We start from the raw sequence: 23,628 nt of genomic DNA, 5'->3' as shown, positions 1-23,628 counted from the left end.
GTGTCCTCTAGCTTGTGTTGAAAAATGGCAGTAGCCAATATCCCTGAGGCCGAGAGGCCTTGAATATTCAGCAGTATGTTTTTATTAGTATCAATTATCATGTGTCAAAAAGAAGTCAACAGTAACAGCTCAGCACAGTAAGAGAAAATTTACTTTAGTACTTCAACAATGTTAGCTGTTGGAAACCAAAAAAAAGGCCTTATTTTTATTATTTTAAATCCAAAATTTTCCACATATGGGCTAAAACATGGCCAAATGAATATACCCAAACCAGCAGTGTGTGATTTTGCACCACGACTGTCAATTCACCACCACGTCCATGACATGACGCCTGGCGCGAACATTAAGGAGTCTTTAGGGATGTTTACGGCTGTCGCTACGTGTTATTCAGTCATTTAGATTTTTCATGCAAAGCTGATTTTGTATTGGATGTTTTGTTGTTTTGTTATTTATAGGACCAGTACAACACAACCTATCGTAAAGAAGACAAAGAGGCAGTAGACATTGTTCATTGTGATTAAATAAGTGGAAATATACTGAGGAACGATTTTAGAACAGTTTCACAACTAATTTTGTTTACCTGGGACATAATGGATCTTTCTTTGATCTTATTAGATGCTATCACACTGGAAAATTATTTTAAATACCTAAACAAAATCAATCAACAAATTAAGGATTTTCTTTATGCACAAGCAAATTGAATGTTGCAGAAGATACAGCAGATATTTTTATGAATTCAGTAGTTTAGTTTATTAAGATCCCCGTTAGCTCCTGCAATAGCAGTACCTACTCTTCCTGGAGTGTGACAAATGTACATTAAAAGAAAAAAAGGCTAAAAAACAAGAAAACAACACAATTAAAACCAATAGCTCCACATTAAACATCATTAGGATTCACAATAGCTCACTTTTGCTTTTTAAATGATCAACTCTGACCAACATGCTCATCACACAAGATGTCCAAAACCTAACAAAAATAACCAATTCTACTGATTATTCCTGTGTAATTATATATATCTAGTCTCAATTTTTTGCAAAAAGTTGTGTTAATTCCTAAGATCAAGAATAGTCCTCAAAGTAGTCATTTGAGAATGACTATTCTATCCAGTCTGTACTTTGGAGTCAGAGGACGTATAAATATGTTTAAAATCTAAATCATAAAAGCTCCTTCTAGGATAATGCTGATTGTTTGTTGTTATGAAATTAAACCAAACCAAACTAAACAAGCAGCTAAACTTAAGTTACAGAAGATTATTTACTCAACTGTACAGTAACTCCTAACACAACTCCTGCAACTATGTCTGATTTCTAGGAGTTGGTCAGTTAGCTTGATGCTAACACCTAATGAAAGTACAAATCTAAGACTAGTCATGAAATTTAGTTAATAATGTTAAATATTAAATGATCAAAAATACTTACTTCAGGTAATTCTAAAGCTAATGTTGAAATAGCATAAAGAAAAAAAAAGATGGATTTTTGCTTACCAAAGAGGATTACAAACATCAACTACACTACAGATATTTAATATTATTAGCATACGTGTAACCTTTTCAGATAACTGATCATCACGCTTATAGTGTCCACTTTGCAAAAAAAAAAAAAAAAAAAAATCAAATGACCTTTATGATTAAAGTCATAAACACTGTGTGCATAACATTGTATCTCAGTTTAAGCACACCCCAAATAAGGCTCCCAGCCTAGAATTTAGTCTACTAAATTCAGCCGTCACTTTCATTTTTAATTTTTCTTTCTGCGGCCATAAAAAAATATTCTCAGTTGGATTTTTTACAAATCCCAACTTAAATCTGAGGGATTATTTAAAGTTGTTATTTATGAAACAAAACCTGGAAGTCCTAGTTTTTAAAGGCTCTGGTTTATTTTGCTGTAGTCTTTGGAATCAGCGTGTTACTTTCATGATGTAAATGTTCTCCCCGTGCCAAGTGCAGCAGGATCAATCCATTTTGCTCCCTGACACTGGCAGTCATCCAGGGCTTCACAGAGAGCAACAAAGTGACCTGCCTAACTTTCATTTGCATTTATTATGTGGATGAGGAAGTGCTGCTAACAAGTGCAAAAAAGCTTGTTTGTATACGCTTCCTCTTCATCTCATCCTCCTTGATGTTTATTTCTCAGATCAGTGCTGCTGACTGGGGACAAGCTGAAACAACATATAACCTCTATGAGGTTCTTTTCAAGGTTCACAAGGTAAGTTATGAAAAGGATGCTGTGATGTGCATCAGGGCTGTTCAAATTTTGATCACCTCTGTTTGCTCTCTCTAGAGATGTTGGTTTTCCTCTTTGAGCATGTAGTATAGTGATTCAGGGAGCTGTCTAACCAGGGCATGTACACAGAGAAGGTTCATCTGTTTAATCTGCGAATATAGAGAAATACTAGTGATTCCTTCTACAGGGAGTGCAGAATTATTAGGCAAATGAGTATTTTGTCCACATCATCCTCTTCATGCATGTTGTCTTACTCCAAGCTGTATAGGCTCGAAAGCCTACTACCAATTAAGCATATTAGGTGATGTGCATCGCTGTAATGAGAAGGGGTGTGGTCTAATGACATCAACACCGTATATCAGGTGTGCATAATTATTAGGCAACTTCCTTTCCTTTGGCAAAATGGGTCAAAAGAAGGACTTGACAGGCTCAGAAAAGTCAAAAGTGAGATATCTTGCAGAGGGATGCAGCAGTCTCAAAATTGCAAAGCTTCTGAAGCGTGATCATCGAACAATCAAGCGTTTCATTCAAAATAGTCAACAGGGTCGCAAGAAGCGTGTGGAAAAACCAAGGCGCAAAATAACTGCCCATGAACTGAGAAAAGTCAAGCGTGCAGCTGCCAAGATGCCACTTGCCACCAGTTTGGCCATATTTCAGAGCTGCAACATCACTGGAGTGCCCAAAAGCACAAGGTGTGCAATACTCAGAGACATGGCCAAGGTAAGAAAGGCTGAAAGACGACCACCACTGAACAAGACACACAAGCTGAAACGTCAAGACTGGGCCAAGAAATATCTCAAAACTGATTTTTCTAAGGTTTTATGGACTGATGAAATGAGAGTGAGTCTTGATGGGCCAGATGGATGGGCCCGTGGCTGGATTGGTAAAGGGCAGAGAGCTCCAGTCCGACTCAGACGCCAGCAAGGTGGAGGTGGAGTACTGGTTTGGGCTGGTATCATCAAAGATGAGCTTGTGGGGCCTTTTCGGGTTGAGGATGGAGTCAAGCTCAACTCCCAGTCCTACTGCCAGTTTCTGGAAGACACCTTCTTCAAGCAGTGGTACAGGAAGAAGTCTGCATCCTTCAAGAAAAACATGATTTTCATGCAGGACAATGCTCCATCACACGCGTCCAAGTACTCCACAGCGTGGCTGGCAAGAAAGGGTATAAAAGAAGAAAAACTAATGACATGACCTCCTTGTTCACCTGATCTGAACCCCATTGAGAACCTGTGGTCCATCATCAAATGTGAGATTTACAAGGAGGGAAAACAGTACACCTCTCTGAACAGTGTCTGGGAGGCTGTGGTTGCTGCTGCACGCAATGTTGATGGTGAACAGATCAAAACACTGACAGAATCCATGGATGGCAGGCTTTTGAGTGTCCTTGCAAAGAAAGGTGGCTATATTGGTCGCTGATTTGTTTTTGTTTTGTTTTTGAATGTCAGAAATGTATATTTGTGAATGTGGAGATGTTATATTGGTTTCACTGGTAAAAATAAATAATTGAAATGGGTATATATTTGTTTTTTGTTAAGTTGCCTAATAATTATGCACAGTAATAGTCACCTGCACACACAGATATCCCCCTAAAATAGCTAAAACTGAAAACAAACTAAAAACTACTTCCAGAAACATTCAGCTTTGATATTAATGAGTTTTTTGGTTTCATTGAGAACATGGTTGTTGTTCAATAATAAAATTATTCCTCAAAAATACAACTTGCCTAATAATTCTGCACTCCCTGTACTTACATCAGCTGTAGAAAGTGAAATAACAGCGTACCTTTCCCCCAGTATGTAGTAATTACAAGTTTGCATTACAGCTGTGGATGGCAGAGGACTGCTGGCTCCAGGCAAGGCTCTACTTGGGACTGGAGCATTCTCCTGAGCAGGACACGGAGTCTCTGTGCTTCAGTATTCTGGTCGGCCACGGCCAGAGCCACACCTTCAGGGTAGAGCTGGCCACTGACCTGGCTATCTGGGAGAAGTCCTTCCAAAGGGCTGTCTTCTTGGAAGTGCAGCGAATACAAGTGAGTACTTTCATATAAAATGGATCTCGGACCCTTTTTGGGTATTTTCTGTTTGAATATTAGTTCGAATGGAGTGCCTCTAAAATAAAGCACCCTTTTCTCAACTCAGAGGAGGAACGCGAAGTATTGAATGTTTGTGGAAATTAAGACCACAGCACAACTCTGTGTGCTTTCTGTTGGGCTTTAGAGCCAGAAGGAAGATAAATAGCATCAATAATCTTGGATGATGACTAAAATGTACTCTTCCAAATACAAACATGACAGTCTGAAAATGGAGCTTTATAATCCTTTAATACCAGTATTATTGCATAGGAACATTACAGCACAATTGCATTTGTGTGTAATATTCCTGTACAATCGTGCACTGGTCCATTTAATTAACATAACAGAACAGCAAAAAAATGTTAACATAAAATTTGAAAGCCATTTAAATCCTTCTGTAACACCTATATGATATTGCTATGGTTATTATCATTGCACCTTTTGTTTTGAAGAAGTGACTTGCATTCATCATTTACCTCCTGTATTTATTAAAACTGGGTGTATTATATTTGATACCTGAGTTTTTGAACACCTCTTAAAGAAGAAGAAAAACCTGTGTTGATTGGTTAGATGGAGACAATGAGCTGGAAAGGATGTGCAGCAGGTTAGGATGATTAAAGAGAGATATAAATGGATGGAGTTAAGTTAGTGGAGTGCAGAGAATTAATAAGGTGGAAGCGAGGGTAGCTGTGTAAAGGAATGAAGTGTGGAAAGCCGTGTTTATCCAGGTGGCATACCTGTGATGGTATGAAGATGTCTTGAAGAGAGGATGTGGCGTTTTTTAAACTCGAGTGTTTAACACAATCTTGGAGATTGAGAAGCTGCCAGAAGAGTAGAAGAATGAGACCAATTTTCAAGAACAGGGTTGATGTGCAGAGCTGTAGTAACTAGAAAGAGATGAGGCTGATTAGCCATGAAGAGTTGTTGAAGCTAGGTTAAGTGACACTCGGTGACATGCGTTAGGGCTTCATGCTGAGAATGAACACTACAGCTGTGATGTTTGCTTGATGTTTGATGATGGAGAAGAATAGAGACGATCAGACAGAGTTGCACTGTGCCTTTGTAGATCTAGAGAAAAGCTCTCTGAACTCCTTTTTGTTTGCAGTGCTGATGGACAGGTTAACAGATGAGACGAGACAGCGGTCTCTGAGGACTTTTACAGATGACACTCATGAAATCTGTAGTGAGAGTAGGAATAGAATACATGTGTGTGAATGAGAGGTAGGCAGGTGGAAAGGTGAACATGCAAAGTTGGATGGAATTAAATACCTGTACTCAACCAGCCAAAGCTATAGACAGTGCACAGGAGAGGTCAAGAAGAGAGTGCAGGCTGGGTGGAGCAGTTGGAGACAAGTCTCTGGGATGATTTGTGACAGAAGCCTAGCAGTGAGTCTAACAGCAGAAGGAGGAGGCCGAGTTGAAGATGTTAGGATTTTCATTGGATGTGACCAGAACGGACTGGATTAGAAATGAGTACATCAGAGGGACAGGTCAGGCTGAGCAGTTTAGAGGCTGAGATGGTTTGGACATATGCAGAGGAGGGATAGAGGATATACTGGACAAAGGATGCCAAAGATGGGCCTGCCAGGTACACCACAGAAGATTCATGGCTGTAATGGAGGACACGGTAGAGGGTTGGTGTGACACAGGAGGGATAGGGGTGAGATGGAGGCAGATGATCCACTGTGGCAACCTCTAAAGGGAGCAGCCAGAAGAGGACATTTGGAAGACGTCTAAATCAGTAAAACAATCAGTACTTTTCTGTGATATAAAAATCGAACACATTATCTCCCCACTGGTGAATTACAGGCAATAACAGGCGTGTCTTTTTCTTTTGACCAAGGAAACCTTTGTTAATTCCAGTTTTGTTATGAATAACCATTACTTGAAATCTGTCAAAAATGACAGATTTGTAAGTTTTGGGTTTTTTTTAGTTTCTGTTTAAATATACAAAGACATTTACAAGCAGTTATTTTAATAATAGAATTTCACCAACATGATTTGGTGTGTCGGGTTTGACACGGTGAGCAGTTAAGAGAGTTTTCGTGGCACAGATAGTGCAAGTAAAATTGGAGATTGGATTTGGGTCTGAGGGAATCATTATTCAGTCGTATGGCTACACCAGGCTTAACATGCCACAACATTTTTGAATTCTCTGATTGCAGCTCAGAAAAATGCCAGAGGCCTTACCTGCTTCGGATGAATTTGTCTGGCTTGCAAATGGGGCTTAACTGGTCCCCTGACAGTTCCATGCAGCCCATTCCTCCTCTCAGTTTGACAAACATGCACTGAGTTCTGTATCTTTCCCTTGATTTAGGGTATCAAATAGACCGAAATCCCTCATGGAGGCTGGTTGTCATCAAAGTCTGAAAAAGTTGGTCTTTTAGTTTGTGTCCAACGAGCTACATGATCATTACACATCACAGGGCTTGGTGAACAAATGACAGCTGGGACAAAAAGCTTTAAAGGTTTTTGAACAGTGATTTCTTCTGATAATAATAAATATATGTTTCCTTAATTTTTGATAGGAGCAACGCTTGAATTTATTTTATGACACGAGCAGTTTCTCTCATATTTCAGGCCTGCTTATATTAATCACAGTGGTGTGTGCCTATGCAGCTACCCTTGGAAACTATTGTGATGATTGTCAAACCAGCGAATCACTTGTCTAGTTGACAGATGTGTAAAACACTTCTTAATTATAATAATAGATCAGTTCATTTTTTTTGGCAACTTACAAGTATATGGATGTAGAGCTCATTGTAATTTGCTGTCTAGGCCAGCTGCCAATAGTTTGACTGCAACTTAAAATTAATAACTAAAATACATTCAGTTTAAATGTTTCATCCTTAACATACATAACATAATGTTACAGCATACAGCAGGAAAACTCAAACCTTACTTTTTCAGACAAAGTGATATCACACAAAATGGGAAAAAAAAGCTCAACCAGAAATACTTTGGGTGTAGGACCTGACAATGAGTCACACAAATTCTTTGTAGTGCATTTGAGCTGGCGCTATATAATGCTGCATCTTGGACACCTCCCAATGTTCAGACAAACCTCCCAGTGAAAGACACTTTATTTTCAGTCTTTTTTGGTTTTTGTAGATTTTATTGGCCTGCATGTTAATTTAACACTGATGTTTAGGAGTTTAAAGCCATCGCCAGGCCACAGAAGCTCTGTGTTTTTGTGCTCGTTCTGTAGTGAAATACTTCAGGGGCAACTTTTGATTTTTCAAACACCTGCTGGTGTTTTGTCGTTCTCTTTGTGGTCGGCTCTGCTTCATCAGAGGGCAGATGTTTGGAGGTTATTTCTTTGATGCTGGCTAACTAATGCCAACTGTGAGCCGCACTTCATATTTAAAGTGGATTCACTGAATACTAAACCCAGATCCAGAGAAAGCTGCAGCTACCTCAGGTGAGGGCTGAGCGCATTTGGTATGTGGGCTGATTTAGCAGGGAAATAATGTGTTTGTGTTGCCCTGAATGCATTTCCATGTGCCTACCAAATATATATATATGTACTGTGTGTGTGGCACTGATGGACAGAGGGAGCTCTTTGATATTAAAATTGTGCCGCTTTCATTATCTGACTGGATATAACCCAACCCAAACAAACTCTAGGCCCAACTGCTTTTTAATAAATCTTCTTACCATACCCCTAAAATACTACTTCCATAATCAACACGGTGTGTTAAGTTACCTCAATATTTTCAGAGAAATGCATATCTCGCCATGTGTTACAAAAAAAAAAAAACAAATGAGGAAATTGGATAAAATCAGGGCAAAAGAAGAATCTGCAAACCTTAAAAAAAGAAACTACCTGCTGCAGATGAATAGTATCTAAAAGTCATGTTTTTAAGAAATAGAAAAAAATAGAGATACAGCTGACACTTCAGTTACTGTTAAATTATGTTTCATCAGAGTTGCTGTCATGAAGCCATTCCTATGAAAGGTATGCCAAACACAACAAGTGCACTGAAAAAACAGCCGTGAGGAATCCTGATTTGGAATTTTTGGTTCAAAATTGTCTTTCACAGTGAATTTCCAAAGGTTTCATTTCTCAGCTTAATACCAACACAGTGAAATCACGCCTGGGTTAAAAAAAAAAAAAAACACAGAGTGGAAACGCCACAAGTCATGGATCGTCTCCCCCAGAGTCCAGACCTCAACATTACTGAAGCAGCGTGGGATCATTTTGGAGCAGAATGGAACAAAAGGCAGCCAGCATGTAACCAAAGAGAAGCTTTGAATGTCCTTTGAGAAGCCTAGAGAACTGTTCCTGAAGACTACTTCAAGATATGAACAATAAAGGTTTCGGGCTGTATTCTTCAACACAGCGTAAAGTATTGACTTTGAAGGTTAGAACTGTACAAACTTTTTTCTGTCATTCTGTATTTCCACGCATCTTTCGACACCTATTTCACATTTTCCAAGCAAAATACAAAGAAATGAGGGGCGGTTCATGACTTTTGCACTTGTCAAGCTTGTTCCAAAAGTGACTCAGTCCCCATTGTTAAAATGCCCTTTCAATAGTCACGATCTTTAACAATAAAAAGCCCTAAACAGCTTTACAAAAAGGAGTGTCACCAAAATGACGATCAGTTTAAGTATTGACATAAATTAGCAGATTAAATATTAAATAAATGTAGCTAACTAGTTATTACAATGCAGCTTCAAAAGAATCCTAATTTGCACGAGGGTGCAATTTAATGTTTGCTTCAGACTTTTGTACTTGAGATCAAAACACAACACAGAAAAGCAGAGATGGGCTTTTAGCTTTTATGTGACACCGTTTATATGCACATACATTGTTTTTTTTTTTTGAAAAAAAAAAAAAAGCCTTTTAATGTTGGCTCCTTTTTCACATGAACAAAAGTAAGTTAATCAATGAAGGTCAAACGAATAAAAAGCAATTAAGCCTAATATTTGTTTCTGTGATAAATGCGCTGAAGCCTAAACACTCAGTGATAAACCTAAAGTCTCAGTTCAGTATTGTTAGTGTGTTTCTCTTTCCCCTCTTTAGTCTTTTCAGAAGCTAATGTGCTCAGTCGGGTTTTATCCGTTGATGGCCAGTTCAAGAACCTTCAGTTTTTATTTCTATTAAAAGCTTTGTGTTTAGAATTGTTGTTATGAGGGAGAACAAGGGCCAGCCAATGAGACAGAGTTATTAACAGCCAAGCTAAACTAGAAGTGAACAGAGCCTGTTGCTGCCATTATGTGCTATGAATCAACACTGGGAAACAAACTAATCCATGTACCCGAGCAGCCGTAAGTGGCCAGGACAGGACGTGATTTGCTAAACATTTCATGTTTCACATGTCGGCTTCTAAAGCAGAAAAATGAAGCAAACCCAGTTCTTCATCAGTGTTACACTGATGTCAATGACTCAGTCCCCACTGACCCCCATGTTAAAGTGCCCAAACTCATAAGACAGACAAACATGAATATTTTATCACGATGTTACTTGACACTAAACGAGCAAGTTATCAGTTTGGTTTTGTTTTTCCTGTGAAGTAACTAACGTTATGGTGTTATATGATTACCTGGCACTGAATCCTACCAAGGAAGATCACTTTTTTAAAAAATAAATAAAAATACTGAAATTAAGGTTCAACGTCCGATCCACAGACCTGTCGGTGACACCCCCAGCGCCTGTCTTGGTTTCACACCTGTTTTGATCATGGCCACTTCTCGTCTTTCTCCTCTCTTTGACTTTCCACCGCTACATTTTGGTAAATGCCAATCCAGCCTATGGATTCCTCCTTGCTGATAAGAGATTTGCATCTTGCAGCCTCGTCTCTGGGAGTCTGCTGCCCATTCTTTTGTCTTGATCTTGTGATATTTTCACACCTGTGCTTTCTAGACTGACAGTGACGTCCTTGACTGTCGGTTTGAAGTTCTTCGCAGCTCCAGGGATTTTTCTGTCATCAGCTGAAGTTGTTCGCTATGGGCAACCTGTCCTGTGTTTATTTCAAAGTCTAGCACTGGGTACCTTTTCCTTCAGATCTTCCCACACTGCTGTACTTTATATATTGTTATGATTTTTTGTCTTTTTTGTTTTCAGACGAGCTGTGTTTCTGTCAGTCAGGTTTCTGGTCGTGTTGTATGCCTTTGGCGTTAGCTGCAAACGGATGAAGAGATGGACTGAATGAAGGCTTAGCAGCAATAGACTTTAATTTGTGACCAATACCTGCAAGAAACTCATCTGCTTGTTGTTTTTAACTTACTTTTTCACTATTTTGTGAAATAGTAAAATGCATGGACATCAAAAGTTGATAGTTTCTCCTTTACTGTCATTTTTGTTTTGATTTTAAAATCAAAACAATAATAAACAGAGTATGAAATGCTTTTCATCTTTTGAGGGCACTTTAGTTTTGAAGTTAGATTTTTTTTTCTGATCAACACCCTGGTGTTAGTCAACCACATTATGTGTTAAAAAAAAGTTTTAAAAAAATCAGCACTGCTCATTTCTGCCAATTTAATGCTTCAGCAGTGAGAAGTTATTTAAAAGTGATGAAGTTCAGTGTGATTTTCATTTAGTCTTATTAAGAAACTAATTGCTTCTAAAACAGAACGACTAGCCAGCACTCCGTTTTCCATAAATGTTATTGTTACTTTCAGCGCATTTATCACAAGGAACCTAAAGAATTCGTCTTCACATCAATGAGCCATTAAATTGCCTCTTAAGCAAAAATGTTTAAAGTGGAAAGCTCTTGTGGAGAGTGCTTTGTTAAGAAATCTGTGGTTGTAGCTGTTTCATGTCCATCAAGAGGTCTAAGCATAAATACTCCACAGACAGCTTAAGAAGCCAGGAGTCACCCAGGACGCTCTTCCCCCGTTTTCTCAATTATGTTAACTTTCATAATTTAGTTTAATTGGCTTCTAATTTTTTATCCAGTCAGCACATGCGAGACCAGATAGATCCCAAAAACATTTGACGCAGCACTTTGCCTTTCAATTTATTATGCCAGCATCTTATTTGTGTCTGCTCTCTCTAGTTTGTTTCACTGTAGGATCTTTACATTACAATATAAAGCGCTTTGATGCAACTGTCCTTGTGATTTGATGCTATATAAATCAAATTCAGCTGAATTCAGTTGCTGCATAGCTTTGTGTTATGTCCTATGTAGACTTTCTAATAGTTGTAAGTCAGATGGCTCAAATGTGGCATGCTAACAAAATGGGAACAGAGGACTTTGTAACTTCACAATATTACTTTTGAGAACAGGGCACCTTATTGGCACCAGTTCTCTGGTAAGTGTGGATTGAGCTGCACACTGTTGGTCTGTGAGCAGAGGTCCCACTAAAGGATGTCTGATATTTTAGTCAGAAACAGACTCCATGAGAAGCACACTGGAGGTCATTCTGAATGACTTTGGCAGAGCTCGTCTTCACAGAAATGAGCCGATATCGGTCCTGCTGCTGGGTTGGTGCCCTACTATAGCTCTATCTAGCTTTTTTTGTGTAATGGGGCATTTCCTCCACATGCTTTAGACTGTGCTGGGAGACACAGCACCCCCCTTACAACAGCATGTATGCATTTGCCATCCAGGAGTGGGGCTACCTGTGCAACCTGAATGGGCAGGAGATACCATCTCATGCTACTAGTAGTGACAAGGACGCCAGCAAAGAGAGGAAAATCAGTCAGGAGGGATAAGCAGAGAGCAATGGTCTGTGGACACCACCTGCTAAACCCTTTCTGAAGGTTGTCTGGTTGTTGCCTCTCCAGTGCACACTGTCACTTTCTTTTGCAGCAAAGCCGGTGTAAAAGGAAGTGACAACAATAGCTCATACTTGCATTATACTCAACCGTATGTCGAATAATTGCACGGTGCCAAATTTTTGAGTTGCATAAAAATTCACCGTTTGTAATGAACAAATTGTCTGTCGCTAAATTTTCTGGCGAATAACAGATGCTTTGGGTGTAAATATTAACAAATTAATGTGTGAGGGATATAAGAATATTCCTCTGGGATTTATAGCGGCTGGAATTGTTTGGCCATTGGCGTCTTTGTGTTGGATTATTTTAATTGTGTGAACTGTGGCAGGATGCAGTGTGATATCTGGCAGCAGTGCTGCGAGAAATTTCTATCTTTTGACACATAATTCATTTTAAAGTTTGAATTATTTAGCCAGTACCTATTCTCTTTCTTTTCTGTTCTCTGCTTTGATGTTCGAGCTGAAAATGAAAACGTGGCTTTTCCTTTTTCCTGCATATTTACGTAATTTTCTTTGTGTAGATGTCCGCTCCTTAAAAGTCAACAGTTGTCAGCTTCATCTTCAATCATGAATTCAGATAGCTTCTAAAATGGGAGAATGTTGATTGAATATTAATGTGTTTGATGAGAATTAACTTTCTGATAAATAATAAAGAATCCAAAAAAAGCATCTTATGAGATGACCTGCATCTATGGATTCTACTGTGGCCACTTGAAATGTTTACTTCTAGTGGGTTAGAAGCTGTGGATGAATTTAAATGGAAACCTTTTTTTTTTTTATATATTTGTTCTCAGGAAAAAGACAGAATCAGCAAAACTAAACAAATTTAAAATCGTTATGTGGAACAACCATCAACAGCAACGTGAGCACAAAAACAGATAAATGGCTTCTTTCTTGAATCATACACAACATTTATTAAATGTGAATTTCATTTCTGTGAATGTGGAACTTCAAATAAATCATGAAAAGCAGATAAAAGACCTGAACAGGGGCAATAACTTCAGTAATGGCACAGTGAAGATGATAGTCTAAGGCAACACAGAGAGGGAGAGAGGACCCAAAGAAATCTTGAAATGCTGCAAAAAGGTTTGTGCAAAAAGGGTTTGACGGTGTTGATGAAAGTAAAATGCGAACAAAGTACAATAAAAACAGTCTTAGCCTATAATTTAAACCTTCACTAAAGCTTCTGCTTCACTAGAGAAATTGACAAAATATATAATAAAATCAGGAAAGAAAAAGGAAATGCTGAATTTTTATATTCTTTTTCACTATTCAAAGTTAGATTAATGTTTGTTTTTTCACCGAGTCAGACATCGCCTCCTTTCCAGTAGTTAAATGGGGCACAACTGGGAAGTTGGGGCCTCCAGGTGTTCGTACAGTAGTTTTTACTTAACAGTACTGGGTGAAAATGGGCGGGTTTTTTTTTTCCATTTTCTTTACATCTTTTATGATTCTGGATTTTGGCTTCGGGGCCACATTGGCAGGGATTCTAACACATGCAGCCATAGAAAATGAGCTTCTTCAAGGCCAGCACTGACTGAAGTCACACTGAACTGGACCTCCAGAACTTTTTGGAACATTTTTCATGGACTTGCCCGATAATACATACTAATAATAAAGCTGATGACATTCTGTTTCTTAGTTTCTTACTTAGCATTAATTAGCAAATTTGTGTGCTTCGTAGCCACGCAGTTTATGATTACAGCTTGCTTGCATCCTAAAAGTCACACTTGGCAACTACTGGCTTCAAAAACATAACATAGCACTGACCAAGCTTTAAAATATCGAGTCCTCTTGCTAGGCCATTGCAAAAAGACTGACATCAGACTCATGTATTTGTAATACGACTTGCACACCTCGGTGACATGTGCTTGATCAGGATTTAGTAAGGCAAATAAATCAAAGAATGTCACTGAAGTTTAACACGTTAAACCAGCCGTATGCTTCTGCTCATTATTGAAAAGGAAAACAGTATTAATATTTAATTCAAATCCATCCCCTCATCTGTACTTTTTAAGATGGAAATTGAGCTGCGGCTCTGAAAACATTCCTCACATCGCAGAAAAGGAACGCAGGATGGAACGAGGCCACTTATTCGTTTTCACCACAGTATAAAGCACCTTCTGTGAATCCGTTTGTGCCGCATTAAATTCAGAACTGAATTATCTGAGGACTCGCAGATTTTTTTCCCATTTGAACATTATTACCACAGTAATTCCCAGTTTCTTTAATTCCAGCCTCAGATTGAGGAAGGGGGAAAAGAACATTTGATTCACCTACTGCAACAAGCACAATCACAAGCACAGATGTCGAGTTCCTTGCTTAAAGCCAAAATGCAGTCGCCTCTGTCTGTATCATTTAGTTTCTCATGGAACTTTAAAATCTTCCACACAGCCATGTCCATTATACTCGAGAATTAAGAAAGTATGGCACATGTCAGGTCAGACTTTTCATGAAACGGCCAGCGGTGCCTTTAATTTTTCTACATTCTCACCCTTTCACCTCTGAAGTGCGGCCAGCCAAAGATAAAGGCTAAAAACACTATGAAGCCTTAGGGCTTTGGTGCGTGGGACCCTTAAGTAGGGACATTTATAAATATTACAAAGCAGAGCACCTGTCAGAAGCCATTTAAATCACACAGTCAGAATCTAAAATCCTTTCCGGGTCACCGTGGGAACCAGGCATAATTAAATGGCATCTTATTTCACTTTTGAACAGCAAACCAAACGTGGGTATAATACCAGCAAGCAGCATCTTTGACTCGACATTCTGAAAGTCTTGGGAAGCATGTATAATCCTTTTATGTCCGGAGAGCTCATGTGGTCACTGAGAGTTTAGAGTCATAATTCCACAGGACTCAATTACATTCTCCAGTTAATTCGGCAGATGCTAATTCCTAAGTCTAAATCACTGTAGAAACTGTAGACTGTAAACTGTCTTACATACAGCAGCAGCATAAAATTTTTTATTCTGCACAAGGGAAGCTAAAATTACTAATGTCTCTAGCAGTTGTGCTGCTGTTTGCCAATATTCCCTTTTGGGAATGCGATGTGGTTTCTGTATCAAAGAACACCCTGGTAGCTAGGGCTGTAGTGTCGGGATCAGCTGGTCCGTAGGTTGATATGCTGCTATTTTTCCTTACAGAGAAAAACGTAATACTATTACTAGTACATCTCATAGAATTAGAATATTGTTCAAATTTCAGATAAATATATGTCCCAAGATCACAACTCAATACTTGTTTGTTGCTCCTTTACCATGGATTACTGCAGCATGCCATGGAGGTGATCGACTTGAGGCACTGCTGAGCTACAGCTCATCTGTCTTTTTGGGTCGGGGTTTCCTTGTTGATGATGGACAGCAAACCATTTGGTAGTAGTTTTGGTGCTGAGGGCAAGTCCTGTTGGAAAAGGAAATCAGCATCTCTTTAAGGATTGTTAGCAGATGGGAGCACGAGGTGGTCTAAAATCTCTGTTATCACTCTGCTGTGTTGACTGTAGATTTGATAAAACACCAGAAGAGGACATGGCACACTGGGTAAATTTTACCCTGGACTTCAAACACCTTGGATTCTGAGCCTCTCCGCTGTTTATCCGGTCCATCCGACTTTGATTTCTAAATTCAAGGCAAAAATTTCCCTGAAAAGGTGAAACTTTGGACCACTGAGCAAAAGTTCAGTTCCTTTCCTCCTTAGCCCAGGCAAGACACCAATGATGTCTGTGATTCAGGAGTGGTGAAGTTAGTAACAGTGTAGCACCTTTCCCGAAGGCACCTGTGTTATGATGGCTCCTGATTTACGCACACCTGTATCAGTTGTAAAACTCGTCCTTGTTCTTGAACTTTTCTCAACAATCCTCTTAAGGCTGCAGTCATCCTTTTGTTTTTTGTTTTTTTAAAACCACACTTTTCTCTTCCATTAATATGCTCCGATACAGCGCTCTGAGCAAGCCAGCCTTTTCAGCATGACCTTCTGTGGCTTACTCTCCTTGTGAAGGATGTCGATTGTCATCTGGACAACTGTCAAGTCAGCAAGCTTACCCAAGATTGTGGTTGCACGTATTGAACAAGAAGCACTCAGAGCACAAACCCTCAGCCAAGTCAGTCTCTGGGCAGTATTTGCTTTTTAAGATTATAATGTTGTATTTTATATTCATTGTCCTTCTTTTGTTCTTTTTAAACACAGAAGTTTGTAGCGCAGTAAAAAGTGTAAGGTGACATTCAGTTCTTTCTCTTTTATTTTTTTGGACGCACTTTTGTGCTGTTGAGTGTAATCCATTATTTTTAGCAAATCTTTAAATAGACTTTATGTCAAATAAGCCAGTGGTGTACTTGTGTTTTGTTAAAATGGGTGGCCAAGGAGTTGAGTGTAGCAGCTGCTTGAAAACAGAAATTCCTCTCATCGGTGAGATCTTAAGGGACATGGGCACAGTTTGATACACCGTGTCGCTTTGTTGGTCCAAAGATAACGAGTTTGATGGCTCTGAGTGGATTTTTAAATAATAAGAGTGCAGATTCAGACTCAGTGTGATAATTTGTTTTTATAATTACAAACAGAAACAATCACAGTTTTGTTTCATCATTTATTTAACAAAACAAGTTTTTATTATGCATATTTTTTTCTTCAGAATAAAAAGGTCTCCTGAGGGTTGTAACAATCCCATTATGTAAGTATTGTGTAATCCATTTGCTTAGATACTGAATGTGAATGAGTGTTGAACAGGGGCGGAGCGTGGGGGTGGCTTACTGGGCTTAAGCCCGGGTTGTTTTGTCAGAAGCCCGGGGTCTTTTGGAGTGTCATTTTTTCATAGTTAGATGCCTGGCTGACAACTGTATAAAACAAAAAGTACACACAATATTCGAAGCACATAGTGCACACTGTGGGAATTTACGACTGTGCGTGAATCCCCCCTGATATTGGTATGATCCGAGCTCAGGCACTAAGCGACTGAGCGAGAGGGCGGGGCAGCTGCTGCCTGTGAGTGCGCTGTTGGAGAAACGGAGCCAGCCATACTAAGGAGAGCTTAAGCTTGACCAGGTACCAAAGCAAATCATTCGTACCGTACAAATAATGTAAATATGACGGTGTATCACGAAAGATTGATATCAAACTGATCACTTGATCAATATTACGTTACTTGGTCTTCAAGTGAATCAACAAATGGCGAAATGAAAAGCCGAACAAATGCTATTTTTTTAGAGAGTCTTAGCTTACATGTGTTTATTTCATATTTTCAGTTCTTACCCTCCCCGACTAAATAGGTTTCAGTTATGTACTGAAATATAAGAATGGACATTAGAGGGTTCTTTCAAAGAAAAAACTCAGGTAAATGTTATTTTATATATTATGCTTTGTATGTTGTTCAGTATATTTCTATGCAAAACAAGAGGGATTTCAGTACACAGCAGGAAATTCACCTTTGTAACCAGATATTTACACTTTAGGGAGAAAACATAAAACATTTTTACTGTACAACATCAATTTAGAGTAAACTTTTGTTTTAGATAAATATTGAAATATCTTTTGAATTAGTTAAATGTCAGAATAAAGAGAGACAGAGCTTCTATTTTTTATCACTTTCATCAAATTTAGGAGCACATGTACACAAAGTTTATTGTTAATTAATAAGAAAACTCCAGACGATTCCATTCTGAGCTGAAGAAGCTTCTGATAGGTTAGTAGAGTCCATGTGAGTAAATTGGTGGCACACCTGTGGATGCATATAAGGCAAAACACAGAGCCTGTTTCTGTGACATGGGAAAATCAAGAGATGTCAACCAAAACACCAGGAAAAGAATTGTGGAGCTCCATAAGTGTGGCTCAATTTTGAATACAATTTTGTGCCATTTGCAATTAAGAAATACAGATAGTTTCTCTCTTTACTCTTAAAGTTAACAAATATGTTTTTTATATTTATCAATCTAAAAAAAAAACAAAAAAACATTTAGTCTGATTTGATGTTACAATTAAAAAAGTGTTTGTGTTTTGATCTGAAGAGTTTGTAAATATCTGGTTTCAACTGTATATTTGATGATTGTCAGCACAAAGAGGGAGAGAGAGGAACAGAGAGGGAGATGGAGAATGAGGACAGAACAGATGGAACAAGAGCAGGTGAGACACACACGTTAGTCAAATGGTTGTTTACCAAAAGTATCACCGTATCATAGGTCCTCATGTATCTCGTACCTAGTGTTTCTTTTTAGGTTTGCTATTTTTCAAATTCTACATTTATTAAGTTATGCAGGCTTGTTTGCACAACAAGGGTAAATAATTATATAAACTTTTCTCAATCTAAATAGTGGACTTTGGTAGAATTAAAAAAACAAGTGTAGTGCAGGTCTATGATGATTTTTAGAGCTACTATCATCTAGTTCTGATTCTGGTTCTGTCTTGGTTAAGTCCTCAGTAGTCCTGATTTTGAACTGTTGTAGTCCTGTTTTAATTCCGGATCAGTTCTGGGTCTGGTTGAATTGGGGTTTAGTCCTCGTGTCTTGATACAGCCCAACTTTGTTCTGCCTTGCTGCTTAATTAAAAAACTAGTTTAAGGTGTCCTGCACATGTAATATATATTTTTCCCTATATGAAGTCATTCTTTTTTGAACAAAACTCAAAACACAGCCAATTAATCTTTCAGTCATTTCTAACCCCCCCACAAAAAAAAAAAAAAAAAATCCCACATGCATACTACCCTTTAGGGCTAAGCCCCGGGTGTTTCAAATGTCTGGCTCCGCCTCTGGTGTTGAATGGGCAGGATGGAAACTACGTCTTTGCTGGGTGTCAGAGGCAAAGGTGATTTCAGATTTCTTAAGACTTGGTTTCCCCGTATTTTCATAATGACTTTGATTTCCCTGCTTGTCTAGGTGAAAATGTCATGGGTTTAATTAAAATAGACCCTCTCGCTGTGTTAACCATATGTTAGCAAAATTAAAAGGGAACCCCGAGTTCTCAGAATGACCAGTCCCACCCCTACAATTTGCCATGAAAATATAGCTAGCTCACACTTTAAGTGCCTTTGTAGTGAAACTACGTTTTCTCTGTGGACCAACATATTTTGCAGCGAGACAGGGCTCTATACTTTTCACAAAGCCTTGAGGAGTTGAGGGAACTCTTCCCTTTAATTTATTTCAGGTCAAAAGGCTTTAACTTGGAACAATGTAAAGAAATATACATTTTGGGTCAATAACTTTTTGCCTTGCATTTCTACCTAGCTGAAATAACCTGAGATTTGACCCTAACAATGTTGATTCACAGCATAATGGACCGATGGCATTAACCACAGCAGCTTTGCAGGCTTATATGCTACTCTTTGTTCAGTGCCACCTCACACAAACCATAAGCTCTGGGGTGTTACTTCTGAAACCGGTATTAGCTGGATAAACCACAAAGATGAGATTCATTTTTTATCTATATAAGCATTTCAAAATGGGTTAGTTCAGTTTTACAACAGAATACTTTGAACAATATGAACAAAATTGGTGGTTTGGCAAATCTGTGAGCTCTGAGCTGCACATCATGTTGCATCCCTAAGCCTTTCAGAAGGATGCATCTGGACCTGTCTTCAAAACACTGGATCAGACGCTTCCAAGTAGAAAAACCCAGTTCAATGCTCATGGCAGCCACCATAAATGTGCTATCAGTCACAAAGAAGGGAATAAATGTATGGCATCAGGCCTTCAGCATGTATGCTGGGGGGGCATAAAATCAACTGCTCCAACCCAACAATGTTTGTATTTAACACTTTTTTGCACTTTCCATGTTCACATGTGCACGATTGGAGAGAGTGCTGAGTTAAAGTACTCTTGTGACCCCAAACACGCTGTCATTGTAACAAGGAGAATCACTGAACAAAATATTTAATTCATGCGTTTGACTTTGCTGCTACAGTTAGAAGATCAGACCACACGGAGCTCATGCGAGGCTCTGTGGGCACTGCACTATCCAAACAGGCCAGACTGTAATGTCTTCAGGCACTGTGCATCGCACAAAAAATAAAAAGCCAACAATCGAACCGTGGGAGATACAGACTGGCTCGGTTAGAGCCGGTTCACTGTGCTTTATAGAATATTGCGCTTAAAATCAACTTTAAAAGATATTGTATTACGATAAAATAATAGAGCACTCTATGCCGCTTTAAAACAGGCATGTGTTGTTAAAAATTTGTTAAAAATAAAATCAGTGCAACTACTTAGAAATATGTTTTGGATTAAAAAAAACCCTTACAGTTGTTAGAATTATAGCTTTGCAGCAGTAGCTCATCCCTGCAGGCCAGTGTAAATCTTGCATTTCTCAGGCCACCTTGAGTCAACCTTTCTACAAACAAAGGTCAGAGGTATACGTTATAGAGGTTTAAGTTATGGTTTAAACAGCACATTTATTGGCCCCATGTTTACCTAAGGTGTTGATCTAGTGTAGACTTTTCTGCCTACACCACTTTGTGAAAGCGAGCTATGGAAACTATCAGAGTTTAGGATTATTTCTGTGGCACTCTGGACATGTTATGAGAAAACCTACTTTCAAAACAAAAATGCTTTGGAAGCTTGGTTACTGCTTTGCGTCTGTGGTTAGTCGGTTATTTGACACGACTGTGCTGCAAAGCTATTCAACGATGAAGGTAACAGTTTTGATTGGCTGTTTACTGTTAAATTGAACCAGAGGACTGTTGAAAATACCATTTCAGAGGATGAGTCCTCAATGTCGATGTTATTTGTTGTGTACTGCTCATGTAGAACAAACCATTAGCTCCAAATTTAAGACCTGTTTTACGGGTTTCTGTGCTGTATTATCTGGAAATATTGTCTAATCTTGCGCATTAATCTCGAACAGATTCTATCTATATCCACAGGGAAAGACTGGCAGCAGCAAAAGAAATTAAAGAATGATTCAGCCTGCTGATTTCATCTTTACATACAAATATTTCTCATAAAAATAGAACCTTGTGCTGTGTAACCTTGTCTTATGTTCAGTTCTCAAACCTGGAGAAAGGCATCAGGGCAACTCTGGCTCAGAAACGGGCACTGCAATGTTGAGAAAAAGATAATAGTCAGCCAGAGGCAGTTTTCAACCAACTCATGCAGATGTTATCTTTGCATTTTAAAAGCTTAAAAAAAAAAAAATCTAGTTGTGAAAAGTATGTAATTTCTGTCAAGAAATGTTAAGCTTGCTCTGTCTGCTTCTGTCTGAAATCAAGGATCCATTGTTTCAGAAGTAACTTGGACATAGAAATTGTAACTAAATAAGGAAGACGGCGCTCACCAGGCAATTATTTGCATTGAAATAACGCATGCAGAGAACAGTGAATATTATATGCAGTAATCCAGGAGGGTCAATTACTGATCATTCATTCATACATGTTAAAGATCCTGCTGTATGCAGCTGATAGTTGCCAAGTTTCAATAACATAATGGTCTAGTATATCATTATTATTATAAATAAGAACGTTAATGGCAGATGATTTGTGGGTGAAATGTGTCCTATTGAGTAGAGCCATACAAAGATTAAATTGTTAACTTGGCGGCGGGTGCTTAAGATGCAGGGCATTAATTTGATTGTCCAGGTTTCGTGTCCTCTATGCAGCCTGTGCTACATGATAGATGTGACCAGTACAGTAGGCTGACAAAGGGGTACACAAGCAAAGGGAAGACAGTCAGAAAGTTCTGTGAACGTTAATGTATTTTCTTGCGGTCGACATTAAAAGGCATGGACACATTCGTACATTAACTGGCCGTGTTTTTCCAGCACAGAAGCAAACCCAAACTGCAGGACGGATGAAGAATAGACCTGATTTCATTCTCTCTTCTTTGCTTTAACAATATCCCGTTCCTCTGCTGTGCCAGACATTAGCTTCAAAGGGGAGCGATAATATGCAGGGGTGTTTGATGCTGCAGTCACATAGTCAGCTCTTTGCCAGCTAATGATTGGCTGAATCCGCTCTTGATGTAACATCAGTGTCAATTGTCAAATTGCGAGTGACATTCAGGACAGCCTGAAATCTAGGCTAAACAACTAGACTGACACACATCTCTAACAATGCAATCTGATGTCAAACCGCTGATTGATGCCCAACATTTCTGCATATATTTGAATGGCATTATGAATACAGGTAACCTCTCTCTTTGGCCGTTTGGACAGGGCATTGAAACACTTTATATACTCAATGCTTCTGACCAAGCTGAGGCTGCATGGGCAGTTTCCCTCTCTATTAGTATGAAACCAAACATAAATATGGTAATGTAGCATTTTTTCAGTCTTTAATGATGCAAATGTGGGACACTGTCCTTTGGGAAGCCAATGAAAGTGATGAAGGGTTTCAATTTGCCTGTGAATTTCTGTTCTCCAGCCAATTAGGCGAGCCTCCTGTGGTTTCTGAGGAGCACTCAGCAGAATCCAACGTATACTAACCTTCAAACTGACTGGATCAGGGCATTACATAAACACTGCTGATGGGTATGAGTACAGGGTATAACAGACAAAACTGCCCAGCGTGTGTCCTCTAACACATTTTTAATCTTTTGGTTATTTGGAGGTGAGGAAACCCATCATGGCACCAATGGGGGTCTTTTAGCTCAGGATTAGCAGTAAAGTTGTCATATTTCACTTGTGCTGTATGCTATAAGCTGAAATATCACCAAGCATGTTAGAGTCATGGGTTATGTTAGGGTTATGCAGAACCTGTCTTACTTTGGCCTGTCCACAAATACATGACTGTTTTGGTAAATATGGTCTTGAACAGGGTTTTTCAAAGGTTTTTGGACATTGGCTGTTTGTTCACTCATTTTCAGTCCACCTCTTGTACTTGACCATTTTTTGAGAAAAGTTTATTTGTTTGGTTGTTTACTTGCCTGAGCTACTGAACCTCAAGCATAAAAAGCAAAAACACAGTATTTTTCTCATTTCTTAACTTGACTATGCAAAAAAAAAATGCCAACGATAACAGTTTGACAGGCACAAAATAGTAATTTTGCACCATCAGTGTGACTCCTAAAGCTCTATTAGCCGGAAACATGGCATATCTTGACATGATGTGAAGAGTTTCCTTAAAGAATGGCAGAAACTGGAAAAGGGGTCAGGCCTAAAAGAAACAAAACAAAAGAAACCCCAAAACATATGAACGACAGCAGATGAATAGTATCTGAAGTTACGTCCCTGGGAAAAAAAATAAATAAATGGGAAAAGATAAAGCAAAGACCTGACACAGAATCTGTGAAATGCATCTGACCATTTACTTTTCACTGAAGCTCATAAGAAATGCTCTAGTGTGGCTGCCAAGAAGCCGTTCTTAAGGAAAGGGAACAGGAAGAAAAAGGCGATGTATCCCAAATTATACAAGAAGTGGACTGAAAATCAGTGGCAACAGGAGTGATGCATCTAAATTTGAAATTTCGTGATTCAAACATCAGCCTGTCTGAGGTCAAGAGAACAATACAACTCATTGTCTAGAAGGGGTAAAAAAAATTTAAAACGTAAGTTTCCTTGCAGGTGATGAATATTGCAAACTCTGTGTTTCCCTGTAGGTGGTGCACTTGTCCTCTTTAAGTGCATTGTCTTTCATATTTTTTGTCTACCTGCTTCAAGAGCTTTTCATCTGATCATAATTTCCACAATAATAACGGTAA

At 38.8% G+C, this 23,628-nt stretch overlaps 1 protein-coding gene across 1 annotated transcript in view; it reads left to right on the top strand.

Annotated features, from left to right (window-relative positions):
* sntg2 (syntrophin, gamma 2) overlaps positions 1-23,628 on the top strand; it is a 109,538-nt gene that overhangs the window by 75,752 nt on the left and 10,158 nt on the right. Inside the window, exons 13-14 of the mRNA XM_084915709.1 lie at positions 2,133-2,204; positions 4,045-4,251. Coding sequence (XP_084771835.1) covers positions 2,133-2,204; positions 4,045-4,251 — 279 coding nt within the window. The remainder of the gene's footprint in view (positions 1-2,132; positions 2,205-4,044; positions 4,252-23,628) is intronic.

The sequence above is a fragment of the Perissodus microlepis genome, chromosome 19, assembly GCF_051167445.1.
Source record: "Perissodus microlepis isolate ML-2025 ecotype Zambia chromosome 19, ASM5116744v1, whole genome shotgun sequence".
NCBI lineage: Eukaryota > Metazoa > Chordata > Actinopteri > Cichliformes > Cichlidae > Perissodus > Perissodus microlepis.
Note: the sequence above shows the minus strand (reverse complement) of the source record. Positions and strands in the feature narration are given on the sequence as shown.